The sequence below is a fragment of the Rhinatrema bivittatum genome, chromosome 18 (assembly GCF_901001135.1).
Source record: "Rhinatrema bivittatum chromosome 18, aRhiBiv1.1, whole genome shotgun sequence".
Classification (NCBI taxonomy): domain Eukaryota; kingdom Metazoa; phylum Chordata; class Amphibia; order Gymnophiona; family Rhinatrematidae; genus Rhinatrema; species Rhinatrema bivittatum.
In genome coordinates, this window is record NC_042632.1 from 17230696 (window position 1) to 17244891 (window position 14196).

The 14196-nt window shown below is 43.1% G+C and overlaps 1 protein-coding gene across 1 annotated transcript in view; it reads right to left on the reverse strand.

Moving 5' to 3' along the window:
- RARS (arginyl-tRNA synthetase) overlaps positions 1-14196 on the reverse strand; it is a 113158-nt gene that overhangs the window by 53145 nt on the left and 45817 nt on the right. Inside the window, exons 2-5 of the mRNA XM_029583732.1 lie at positions 13664-13798; positions 6314-6502; positions 4452-4560; positions 1784-1884 (exon numbers count right to left, since the gene is read on the reverse strand). Of these exons, the coding sequence (XP_029439592.1) occupies positions 1784-1884; positions 4452-4560; positions 6314-6502; positions 13664-13798 (534 nt within the window). The remainder of the gene's footprint in view (positions 1-1783; positions 1885-4451; positions 4561-6313; positions 6503-13663; positions 13799-14196) is intronic.

Here is a 14196-nt window from a genome sequence, read left to right on the forward strand (position 1 = left end):
TGCTTGATCCTTTGAGAGAAAAGTACCCAAACTGGGAAAAGGCTAACTAGCGAATATCAGGGAACCACAGGGTGAGCAGTCTTCAGCTGCGAGGAGGAGAGGGCTTTGGCCGTCACCACCACGCTTTGCTTCCTGCACCCGCTGCCTTTCAGCTGCTTCAGCAGCACAGTCCATGCCGGGAACCGGCCACCGGACCAAGACACACCTCTGAGGGATCTTGGAAACCACCTCTGGATTCTCAAATGTGGGAGGAACCTTTAGGTATCACTGCAGGAGAGCGAGGCTCAATCTTTCTCCAATTTAAAAGTAAAAATTTCTTCTTCTAAAGGGTACTGCGATCCGCATAGGGAAAGCAAGTCCACATCTGCTAGGAGATGGAGAGATACTGAAGGGCTGAGGTCACTGCAGGGGTGTATCGAGGGTTTATCGAGCATAAAACCCATTGGTCCTGAGTCCATCTGGCTACATGCTAGGAAATATCAATTTTGCTGATCATGTTTGCAGTTTGGGGTTTTATTTGCATCTGTTGCTAAAATTTAAAAAACAAATTAATAGTATTATTTCTTCAGGCTATTTCAAGTTAGACACATTATGCCCCTCATTGAGCAAACAGATTTTCGTACATTAGTCCATGCTTTTAGTCTGACTACTCTGGACTGTGGCAATTCATTTTATTTGGGGATTCCTAGGAATAGGTTAAGAGCTTTACAGCTTTTGCAGAACTCTGCAGCCAGGTTGGTTTTGAACGCCTCTCGACGAGAGCATGTTACACCGTTATTATTGTAGCTTCATTCGATGCCAGTGGAACAGATGGTCGTTTAAAATCCTGACCCTCATGTTTAAATTAATTAATGGTGTTGCCCCAAAATATTTAACCAATTTATTTAATGAATATGTTCCATCTAGAATGTTACATTCAGCTTCTAGGAAACTGCTAGAGTTGCCTCCTATGACGGAAATTCATTATCAAGATACTAGATTTCAAGTGCTGTCAATTGGGGTGTTACCCTTTGGAATGATTTGTCTGATGAATTGCAGGATTTATCAGACGTTAAAATATTTGGAAGTATGTTAAAGCAGTCTTATTTACTGAAGTGTTTTCTAATTTTAATATTTTATTTTTCTTTTTGCTTGTCTTAACATTGTTTTATGTTGATTTTGTAATCCGCTTAGCTTAACAAAGTTATTATAGGTGGAACAGAAGTATTTTTAATAAATAATAGGAACTACTGAAAACACAAAATATGTTTTTAGAGGAAATGCCCTAATCTCTAAAGATGATTTTAAAGTGCCATCTACCCAGATGGTGATATGGAAGACAAGTGTAACATAGCTATATAATCAAATGAAAAATATGTTCTATTTTCACGGATTTCATTTAGAACACTAATATGAAGGGTCATTCATTTACTAGTGATTTCAACAATCTCTTCAGTATAAGCATTTTACTTTCCATTCCTTCTGGTGGTGCTTCCTTTGGCCTGTGAAGGTCACAGGCATAAGTACACTAGCTAGAAGATTAGTAAAATGCTTTTTTCTCCATGGATTTATACTGGCATAACTTTTTTTTTACAGCATTACTGAATGGTACATTCAAATGTTGCGTAGCATCTTGGAAAATTATTCTCTCTTGAGTGCTACTGCCCTCCATACTGTGCTTGATCGCAGTCGCACGTCATGATAAGATAAGGAAGCAAGGGGTGTTAAAGGATTTTGGGTGATAGCGTGCACTGTCCTATTTTGCCCAATATGAAAGTCCTTCAGCCCATGCCCATCACGGTACCTTCTTTTGCTTTCCAACCGCAGGAGGCTGCACGCCATTCACCAGGAGTCTGCTCAGTTGTTTGGCTACGAAATCCTTCTTCAAGCTGATATTAATAAAGCCTTTAGTCCAGGAAAAAAACAAACAAAGAACAAATGATTCACTTGTTGTAATTGTATTGATAAGCATTTAATATTCTGCCTTTTTCTAAAGGTAGGCTCAAGGTGGATTACACAGAGTAACAAAGCATTGAGTACACATACATATAGATTTATACAGATGTGAGGTAGACCGTTGTGATGGTCCCACTTAACAATGGTATATAAAAGCTGTTAAATAAATAAAATAAATAAATAAGTTCAACTGTCTCAGGGCTTGGGCAAACAAATGAGCAACAGTACAATAAGGGGGAGGGGACGCTTCAGTCAGAAACAAGAGAAACCCCTTCCCATTCCTTCGCATTTCACTCCTGAGGTAAAACCAATGCTTCTCGTGCCTAGCTACCTTCCCACTTATGAATCTAAATCGGGATGCTTCCATGTTGATTCTTATCAGTGCCCCCAATACATATAAAATAGGAATATTGCATGTACAGCTGAAAGGTGAACTGAGGGAAGAGAGACTTAAAATATAAATGTAAAATATATCTGGACAAAAAGGAGAACTAGAAACAAAACAAAGGATGTAGAAATCATCTAGTACTGCTGCATGAAGCTGTACTATGGGTATCTCAGAGTGAAGCACCAGGCACACAGGACATCCCAGGAGTCACAGACAGAAGTGGGCAATGGATCACATCTACTGTCACGTGGGGTTCTCCTTAGATGCTACCCACAAATCAAAAAAAGGGTCTTAAACCGACACCCCAGTCCCAGGGGGCACATTTTGCAGACCAGCACTATTTGAATCATGACACGAATCAGAGACGAAGCACTAAGTCTTGCCAAATGTCTCTGTTTCCCTACTCATTTCTTCTGGCATTCACTCACTGGGTAAGCCCACACTGCCGATTCACAGTGAACCAAGTCTGCGGAGCCCTTCACTAACACTGGCCAGTTCTCTTAAAATGATCTTTTCCACGCTACAGAGCCAGGTCTGCTGGAGAAGATCCACAGACCCGGAGGACTAGCAAGGCGGATTTAATTTTTAAAAATGATCCATATATATAATTTGCTAGTATTTGTGCATTGGTTACTGTTAGTAAGGTGGGAAATGGCTATTTTCTGTGACTTTGGGGGTGGGGGGCAATCTAGTAATTTGAGTTTTGGGTCCTCAGTCTCATCTGATCATTTCCCACAAAAAAATGGGGCCACGGAAATGTAAATTAAAAGAGAAATTGATGCTTAAAGGTTGTGGTGATTATCGTGCACCTGGAGTTGCAAACAGCGCCTACTAAATGTAATGGGACAAAAAGACAAGTGCTAGAGCAGCAATTCTCAACTGGTCTGTCGCCAAGCACCGGCAGGTGTGTTGAGCACTCCTGCTGGTTCAGCTGCACTTCCCTTCCCCGCCTTTCATCCCAGCGAGAGACTGCAGACATCCTTTAATTGCTGCCATTGCCGCCCGGGCTGCCAGTATGCTCAGCCCAGATGAGAACGGCACCATCAGTGGGAGTTGGCAATTGCAGCATGGCCTTTTCTTCTTCCCACCACCTGTGGCCTGGAAGAGGAAGTGATGCTCAACAGGGCGCATGGGAAAAAGAAAGGGCCATGCTGCATTCAAAAGTAGCAGCAGCTTTGACCCGAGAAGCAGCACAGGCCCAGAGAAAAGCAGCTGACAATCTGCAATGGGAGACAGCAGCGTTAGTCCCCACAGCTTTTAGGATTATTTCTTAGGTCGTGGGGGCTGGGGGAGAAAGTGAGTGGAATTGAGAGTGAGCCAGTGTGTGTGTGTGTGTAAGTGAGAGAGAGTGAGAATGTGTGCAACTTTGAGCATGTGTGTGTATGAGAGAGCCTGTGTGTGTGTGGAAGTGAGAGAAAGAGAGCAATGTGTGAGTGAGAAACTGATCAGGGAAGTGACTGGTGTGTGTTTAAGTGTGAGAGAGACTGGTGAAGGAGGTGACTGTGTGAGAGAGACTGGTCATGGAGGTGACTGCTGTGCATGTGTGAGAGAGAGATTGTGAGGGAGGAGACTGGTGAGGAAGGTAACTGTGAGACACTAGTCAGGAAACAAACACTAGTGAGAGGGAAAGAGTGGTTAGGGAGGTGATTGATGTGTGAGAGACAGACAGAATGGTCAGGGAGATGACCGGTGTGCATGTGACAGACTGGTCAGGGAAATGATTGGTGTGCATCTGAGAAAGAGACTAATCAGAAAGATTACCGGTGTACATGTGTGAGAGAGACTGGTCATGGAAGTGACCGGTGTGCATGTGTGAGAGAGAGAGACTGGTCAGGGAGGTGACCGGTGTGCATGTATAAGAGACTGGTCAGGGAGGTGACTGGTATGCATGTGTGAGAGAGAGAGACTTGTCAGAGAGGTGGTGTGTGTGTGAGAGAGAGACTGCTTGTTGGTTCTAAGAAAGAGGAACATGAGGGCAAAACTTCAGCAGCCCCTGCCGCTTCTGATGTGTGCTTCTGGCATGCAAGGGAAAGGAGAGGGTCACTGAAAAAAAGTTCTCTTTTGCAACTGGAAGTCTCAGTTCTGGAAAGATTAGAATTAATAAAAATATAAATATTGATTATCGTACCAGGACCAGCAATGTCTACTTTCTCGATGTAATCATTATCAGGAATGTTTCTGGCAATTTTATCAGCAATTTCCCTGGGATTCACCTTATTGTTCTGTGCTTTGAGGATCTGCAAGGTAAGCAGACAGATGATTACACCCCAGCCCTAAGCACTCAAGCCACCTAGTGACAGGGACCATTTACTGCTACTGCCACAGGGAGACCAAACGCAGCAAATGAACCCTTCTACGTCTGGCAGTCAATGCATACATTTACCGCAGTGGCCATTTTCCAGAATCCTCTAAGACAATACTGTACACACAAGGACAGATTAGTAGCATTCAAGGACACATTAGTCACTGCCCATGATCAAGGGCAGTAGATTTATATGGAAGCTCCAGGGCAGGTTCTGTGGCAAGAGGCATCAAACTGTGACTAGAACCTCTTTATTGTATAAGGAGCCCAATCTAATTGCTAATTAAATCATGTGGAGCAAAACATTTTTATATCAGCTATTTAATAGGGTGCAACTGAGTCAACCAAAATAAACATATAACAACTCACCAAAGAAGAGTCGCCAAAGTTGAATATGTATTAAAGCAGTCCACACTAAAAACATGTGTTACTACTAAGCACAATACAATAAAAAGGCACAAAAATGTCTATTATCCTTATAATCAAATAGGCTATTCCTTCAATCAAAGCCACCATCTGCTTATATTCCTAAAACTGGATCATTTTATGGCTGTTTTATTGTATTTAGCAGTATACTTGCTTTTTTATGTGAAATACATTAATACACAGTGGAACTAGAAAAACTACAGAAAAGGGTAGCCAAAACAGTAAAGGGGAAGCAACGACTCCCTTATGAGGAAAGAGTAAGGAAGTTAAGGCTCTTCATACTCGAAGAGAAATGGCTGAGAGATCTGATAGAGGTCTATAAAATCTTGAGTGGGATGGAACAGGTGAATAGGGAAGTTTTTTACCTTTTTCAAATTATAACTAGGACTAGGTGTCACTCCATGAAGCTAATAGATAACACATTTAAAACAAATCAGAGAGTATTTTTTCACTTGGTGCACAATTAAGCTGTAGAATTTGTTGCCAGAGGATATTGTGCTAGCAGTCAGCATAGCTGGATTTAAAAAGGGTTTGGACAAGTTCCTGGAGGAAAAAGTCCATAAACCAGGATAAGCCACTGCTTCCTGCCTAAGTATCGTGATGATATTAAGTTGGAGGAACCACAGAAACGCACAGAAAAGCGGCATTTTCTGATTTTCTGTGCATGGTTTGGGGCACCTCAAAGCTTAACGCTCGCTCCGGGGCTGGCATTAATTTTTGAGCTTAAAAACGTGTGCATCCAGCGTGTGGTAACTTTTTACATCAGGCATACTAGCTAATAGCCTCATCAACACTCATAGACATGTGATGAGTGCTATTAGCTACACGCTGGTTTTGACGCACATTTTGGACGTGCTAATCCTGGTATTGCATGGGGCGTAGGTCTAGCGTGTCCAAAACGCGCATCCAACTGCGCGTTCAGCAGCGCGCTGACCTTGCACCCGATATTGCATCGGCTTGTGGTATGTCTGTTCAACATGCCTACCTCTGCTAGCTTCTCTCTCAGTCTTTAAAAATGCTGAACTACTCTGTACAGAAGATACCTTTTGATTCAGAATAATTTTCAATTTCTTTATTTCTCTTTATTAAAGGAAAACTATGGGCTTTTTTATAATGAAAAAGTAAAACAAAAACATTTAAAAGTTGTGTGTGGCATAAAGTAAATTCTTTGGCAAATTCTCTATTGATGTCATAACATAGACCTTGCTCCAGAGCTCTCTTGCTCAGCGCACCCTCCTCTTGTTCTCCCCCCAGTAATCTACCTGTGCTATGCTCATGGCACTGTTACACTGGTAATCTCCAAACTTTGGCTGCTGGCTCAATGTGACTGCTAGCGGAGGGTTTTCCAGTTCTGGGAAGGCGACCCTCACAGCATCTCCAAAGATCTCGTGCAGGCTCCTGTTGATGTTGATCATGGCTTTTGTGGGCTTCTTTCTCTCCTCTTGAAGGCTCTGTGGGGAGAGCATAAGAGAAATGCTCGGTATAATTGCGGCTAGCTGCATGTACATCCCAAATACTGAAGGAGGCTAGGCAGCACTGTGCAGAGAAGATTTAAGGGATTTCTGCTCTTTTTTAAATCTATGGGAGAAACAGCGTGCATGGATGACTATGGAGACCAGGAGTTTATATCAGTCATATTTATTATTTAAAATCTTTTATATTCCGCTCACATTGAAAATTCATGCCGAGCGGATTATAGAAATAAAGAACACATGAAATTAAAATTATATAAGCATTAAAAACTAAATGTTAAAACACAGAAAAATCATATATAAAACAAAACATAATATCATATAATAGGGTATCCAGGCTGACACAGGCACAATGTTTACTGACTCAAGAAGGATGGCTGCTGAAAGCTGCTTGAAATAGAAAAGTTTTTAGGTGCTTGCAGAAGAATAAAGTATCATCAGAGGCTCTTAAAAAAGCAAGCAATGCATTCTACAAATCAGGGCTCTTAGAAAAAAAAACAACCCAATCAATTTCTTGTAACCATAAGTTTAGTGAAATTAGCTGAAGGCATTTTTAGGAAGTTCTTAGTTAGGGAGCACAGTACACAAGAGGGATTGTGTAAAGTTATCAGATCCACTAAACAGGAGGGACCATTCATACACAGGGTTTTAAAAATGAATAGTAGAATTTTGAATTGCACTCTCTGCTTTACTGGCAACCAATGACGCTCATGTAACAACGGAGTTACATGGTCCCATCTATATCCATTCATGACAATGCAAGCTGCTGAATTTACTAAGACCTGTAAAGCCCTGACTGTAGTGGAAGGTACGCCAACATAGGAGTTACAACAGTCTAATTTTGTACGGACAAATGCCTGAACCACAACTCTAAAACCAGCAGATTCCAAAATATGTTTAAAATGACTGAGCTTCATCATTTAAAATATACTTTCATAAGAACTTGGTGTATGTGGGGTTTGAATGAAAGCCTTGAATCAAATATAAAGGAAAATTGGTTCTTATCTGCTAATTTTCATTCCTGGAATACCACAGATCAGTCCAGACTCCTGGGCTTTGCCTCTCTCCCAGCAGATGGAGACAGAGAAAGTTTTACTGACACTGCCATATAACCAAGTGTGCCACCTGCAGTCCCTCAGTATGGACCTGTACCCAAGCCAAGATGATAACTATTAAACCAAATCTAAGAATCTTGAACCCATACTCCCATGACAAGCAGGAGGAAGGTGAATTGGCAACCAATGGAAATTTGTTCCAAGAAACCAAAAGGGAACAAGTTTGAATCTCCCAACAACTCTGCTTTATATACAAATCATCAGTATGAGAAGACTCTCCATTCCCAATAGGTGGGTCTCTGGACTAATCTGGGGTATTCCGGGAACAAAAACTACTACAAATTCCAAGAACTCAAAAATCTTCTTTAAATGGACCTCCAACTTTTGAACCTGCTCGTCTCTCAATGCCGCTGAGCCCCCACCGGAATGGTGGTCTTCTTGGTTACTGCCGACACCGAGGCATCTACTTTCAGAAGAGCCGAAAGCTCCAACGTCTCCTCCCGTAACGGATACAGCTTTGCCATTGCTCTGCCAACTTTCAAGCAGGGCTCGGGAGTGCCCCATTCCTGAACCACCAGCTTCTTCACTGACTTATGAAAAAGGGAAAGCTTTCTCTGGTCCTCTCAAACCGGCCAATATGGAATCCGCCCCCTCCAGGTTGGATTCCTCTTGGGAGCTCTTGATCCCAAGCACCTTGAGAACATACAGAATCAAGGGCCAGGGCTCCCCCTCACGAAAAATGATACCATCTAAGGGTCATCCCCCTCAGCTACTGGAACCTCTTCTGCTCCTTCCCTGGGGTCCAAACAATACAACCCTGGCTGTGCTCCAGGAGGCTCCGCCGCTGTTCCATCGGAATCCTCAGACTCATCCTTGTCCCCACCAGGATTATCTGGCTGAGGGCAGCAACAACAACAACAAAAATCACCAAAGGCTTGATGAGCATTTCCTTTTCAACCCCTGATGAACTGAGACTGGGGCCGAGAGTCTGCTATTTCGCTAAATAAGCTTTATGCATAAACAAAAACGGCAGAAAATTCCTGCGACTCCCCTGAATCTTGATCCAGAAACTCATCAGTGTTAGAGCCTCTCTGCATCTCCCCTGGACCGAATACCGCCAGCACAGTGATTCCCCCACAAGACAGCACTGCTGTGTTTCCACTTTTCTTTTCTTTTTTTTTTAAACAAACTTTAATGCTGTCACTAGCCTCAGTACAAAGAAGAACAGAAAAATCAACACTTCCCTGCTCAGATGGATCACCAAATGGAAAGCTGTCAGCGGAAGCAATGCTGCCTCGTGGGAGATGAGGGATCTGGACCACCAGATATATACCCCAATGGAATCTAGGACCAAACTGCCATCAAGGGTCACCGAGTACCATATTTAAAACAAATCTGAGAAAATTGTTTTTCACTCAACACACATTAAGCTCTCAAATTTGTTGCCAGATGTGGTTAGAGCAGTTAGTGTAGCTGGGTTTAAAAAAGGTTTGGATACGTTCTTGGAGAAGTCCATTAACTGCTATTAATTAAGCTGACTTAGGTAATAGCCATGGGATCTACTTAATATTTGGGTACTTGCTAGGTACATTTAACCTGGATTGGCCACTGTTGGAAACAGGATGCTGGGCTTGATGGATCCTTGCTTTGACCCAGTATGGTAACTTCTTATGCTCTGGGATGGGGCCAAGACGTATGTGCGTAACTCCTGAATTTTGCAAGGCTGACCATGGCAACATGCCAAGTTACACGGGTAACTTTACTCTTGGTCCTAATGAGATGCTAATCTGGAGATTCTGGGCCAGAGGGCAGGGAAAGAGAGAGCCTCTATTAAAGGGTCAATCTGACACTCTCTCTATATATTTATCCCACCTTAGCAACACAGGGTGGTTTGGAGGGTGGGCAGTGTAATACTGGTCTGCCTAGTGTGCAAGGGTCTCTAGACCCTTGTGACACTTCCACCCCACCACAAAACACTCCCTGAGTTGAAAGTACCCCTTTTCAGTGGAATATATATGGTGTGTCAGACTGGCCCTTTAAAAGAGACTCTCTCTCCCTCTTCCCCCAGCCAGTCACTTGTGAGTATGCACGTAAACACTATAACACATACGTGCGGAAGGGATATTTTAAATGGTACGCGTGTGCTTGCTCGCACAATATAAAACTGAGCGTATTTTTGCTCGTTTGCCCAATATGTGCGTTTATGGGTGCACATGCACACCTTTTAAAATGTACTTGTTATTGTATCTGTAAACTGAATAGAGTTACCCAAAAAAGAGAAAGGGGCGGATTTTAAAAGGCCTGCGCGCCGGCGCGACTATTTTGCATAGGCCGCCGGCACGCGTAAAGCCCCAGGACGCGCATAAGTCCTGGGGCTTCCGAAAAGGGGCGGGATGGGGCGTGTCCGGGGCGTTCCCGAAATGGGTGGGCCCGGGGGCGTGGTGCCGGCCCGGGGGCGTGGTCGAGGCCTCCAGACCAGCCCCCGGGACCGGAGGACGGAGCGGGGCTGCCGGCTGGCGCGCACAAAGTTACGCCTGCTTTCAGCAGGCGTAACTTTGCCGACAAAGGTAGGGGGGGTTTAGATAGGGGAAGGGAGGGGAAGGTGGGGGGAGGGTGAAGGAAAGTTCCCTCCGAGGCCGCTCCGAAATCGGAGCAGCCTCGGAGGGAACAGGCAGCGCGCGCAGGTTGCACAAATGTGCACCCCCTTGCACGTGCCGACCCCGGATTTTATAAGATACGCGCGTATCTTATAAAATCCAGCGTACTTTTGTTCGCGCCTGGTGCACGAACAAAAGTACCCGATCACGTATTTTTTAAAGATCTACCCCCATTGGTTTTAATGATTGCCCAACCAAGGAAATATCAGGGTGTGAAAAGCATATGGCCTCAGTCTTACCAACATTTAAAAGGAAATGATTCTAACACATCCATTCATGAATGAGTGACAAATTATGCGTGACAATGTTCAGTGGAAGGACAAATTACCATTAAGAGGAAAACAAAGCTGTACATCGTCAGCATAAATTCTAAACATAATGGACTAACGATGCAATAAATCACTAAGTGGTCTCAGATAAATATTGAAAAGGGCCGAAGACAAAATAGAACCCTGTGGACTCCTGAGGGCATTGTAAACACACCAGAGGTGTTCCCAGAGAAAGACACCAGTTGTTCACTGGATTCAAGGAATGATCTGAATAAACCAAGCCCCCAATAAAAAGATCCAACAGTTGCTTTAAAAGAATAGAATGTGACAAGTGTCAAAGGCTGATGACACATCAGAGAAGACAGCAATTACTGTTGAACCTTGATCCAACGCTTGCAGCAGCAGCAGTAATGTCTCTGTGCTATATTTCTGGCATAGATAAGGATGCAGGACATTTTCTGGAGGAAAATCAGTCAGCTGAGAATAGACAATTTTTTTTTTTTAACAGCTTTCCCAAAGTGACAAGATTGGTGATTGGCAGGTAGTTAACTGGGGAGTATTCATCTAAATTTCCCTTTATTAAAACTAGAGATTGAGTGGCTTTTTTTCAACCAAATGGAACCTTACCCTCTTCAAGAGAAAAATTAGCAAGAGAGGTAATGTCAAAAAATTCTTCTTAACTGGTAGATAACTGCAAATGGAGATATGTCCAGAGAACAAGAGGAATTCTTGAGCATACCGAGTAATACTTCACCTTCAGCTTTTTCTGTCCTCTGAAAAGCTTGCCACTTAGTGGAAGCTGACAAATTAAACTGAAAGAGGCAGCCAACGTTGAAAGAGTACTTTACAGGCTGACATGCATTTTGCACATGGGATGAAAACACAACAAGTTTTATAATAATAAAATCCGCAAACACTTGAGGAGAGAATGTAGAGATTACTTACCTGATAATCTCCTTTTCCTTAGTGTATGCAGATGGACTCAAAACAAGTGGGTATAGTGTGCTCGTGCTAGCAGTTGGAGACGGATCTGACGTCAGCACGGGTACATATACCCCCGCAGGAAGTGCAGCAATTCAGTAATTTCCGTCTCCAAAGCAGTTCGGAGCTACCTCACGCTCGCTGAGCGTGTTTCCAAATTGTACTCGACTAAATTCTTAGACGAAGCCTACTTGACGGTGAGCCCCGCACTCCTGCGGTGATGCCACTCGGTCCCTCCCCCAGTTGAGTTCCCGAGCTGACTTCGGTGGTCCCTCGGAGGTGAGTGCCTCGGTCTGGTGGCCGAATCGCGGCAGGGACTCAGCCCCCGAGTGAGAAGGGCTCAGGCGCGGCTTGGCCCCCGAGCGAGACGAGTTCGGGCGCAGCCTAGAGGCAGCCTCGGTCCCGGCGTGGACTTGGCCCCTGAGCGGACGAGGAAAATTAAAAGTAGAAAACTGGTTCCTGGTTAAACTTTGGATAAAGTTGGATAAAGCTTGGGGACGATTAAAGGAAGTTTGAATCTTGGCAGAGTAGCAAGTTTTACATACGTTTATAGTAAAGGTTTCGATATGCTGTACGTGATTTGATGTACGTCTGATGAGTGACTCACAGGGAAACTGACTCCACTTCCTCTTGGCCCTCCTCATAAGTGATTTGCTTAAAGTGAGATCACTGTTAAACCAGGGAACTTTACAGTGTACTCGACGCTGCTTTTTAATACTATATGGGGCTATTTTCTCTCTAATTGATAACAATGTAAAGTCTAAGGAAGCAGACTGTGTCAACTGAGGTGAAATCTACTTGTTCTTTAATCAATAACCATTCATCTTTAAAAGTGAGCAGGTCAATGAAATGCCAAGTTTTTTTTTTTTTAAAGTAGTATGTTCTAACTTTTGATTACAATGATTGGGAAGCCTGAAAGTAAATATAATGAGATAATGATCCAACCACGAGACAGTATCAATATGAAGAGCAAGAATTATATTAGTCCCAAAAAGAGACTCAGACTAACAGGTGACCAAGTTATGTGCCTGCCCCTGTGAGCAGCTGAGGAAATACATTGATACAGTTGAAGAGCATCTAATAGTTCTTGATATTCTTTAAAAATGTTTTTTGGTTTGCAGTCTAAATGTATATTGAAGTCACCAATAATCAATACCTTGTTAAAAAGAACCAATAAACTCATTAAAAAAAATTAGCAACAAATGTAAGATCCTGACTAAGAGTTCTGGGGGGACAATAAAGCAGAGTAAAAAATCCAACTGTTAAATTTCCCAGAGAGGCTTTCACATCCATGGACAACAGGGAAAGAGGGTGGTGTTAGCTGTAAATGAGATTTATAAAATAACAACATGCTTCTACCCCCGCTTGTACATTTTTTAATTATACCCAGAACACATTTCCTCACATGAAGAACCATGCAGGCAGGAATTGTAAAGGCTCTCTCTTTTCCAGGGCTCTTTAAAACAAACAGAATTATGCTCTTTGTCAAATTTACATTCGTTTGTTAGCCAACAGCTTTTGTATGCGTTTCGCAATACTTACCTGAAACCTTTCTATAGAGGATGTGTTTGTAACTCTAGCAGCTGCGACTGCCTCTGCTGCCTGCCTCACGTATCAAGCTGAAAAATCCTAACTGGCCAAACATGGAAAATACTTGATAAAAACTTGATTGAAACTTATTTCCCTTCGCAAGGATGCACAGAATTAAACAGTATATGTTTCTTTCTAGGGGGATACAGTGTTAAATTGAACATTATATTCTCTGTCGTGCAGCTTTTTCTACAAACATGCTGTAGACTCTGTGCTGGGACAGATAAGTCAATTGTGAAAGCACTGCTTTTGCAATTCGAACTGCATCTATTAAACCTAGAAATGCCAGTAACTAGAAGTGCCTCTCTTCATCCTGTGCAGCAAACTCTCTGCTGTTATCCATCCCCCAAACAAGAGAGGAAATATGCTGATGAAAATAAAGATTAAACTTGTGGGAGTTCAGAATCGGTATGCGAGCCAACAAGGCAAGGGGAAACAAGGAAAAGCAGTGAAGTAAGCCTCAGAGGTCACAGCAGAGAAAGAAAACCTTTGGGAAAACCAGAAAACTGGTTCTCTCAATGGCCGCGCCAGAGACGAATGCGCATGTTGCTACCCGTTGGCTGTCTTCGCTTTGCGCGGATTTCTCACCTTGTGAAGAATATTCAAGCGATACTTCAGCTTGGCGTTTTCTTCTCGCAGTCCCTCAATGCTGGGAAAGCCGTCCAGAGAGCCGACTTGTTTCAGACCGTTTATTTCAGCAGCTAGAAACTTAATCTCTTTTTCCTGAAAAGAGGAACACTGCAGTCAAAACCTGTGCACCACCCAACTCTAACATGCGAAATTTGAACTTCAGCCTCAGCAGAAGAGAAAGTGAAACCCCGGCAGAAAGATGATAACGATTTATTATTTGCAAATAGTTTCAGTCAATTGCATCAGGCAGGAGTAAAAACAAAAGTTACCAGAGAGAAACCAGCAGCAAGAGTCCCTAAAATCTTTTACAGAACTGCTTTTTCCTGCTCAATGTGCGGGAGACTTCTTACGCTCCGTTGCTTTATTTTATCTCCATTGAGCTTCAGTCATTTTCACCCTGCTGCTGCTGCTTAAGCCTAAAAACTGACATGTCAGAAATAGAAGTCATCACAGGAAACGTATACTCACTATCTCTTGGAAAGGAGTAGGGT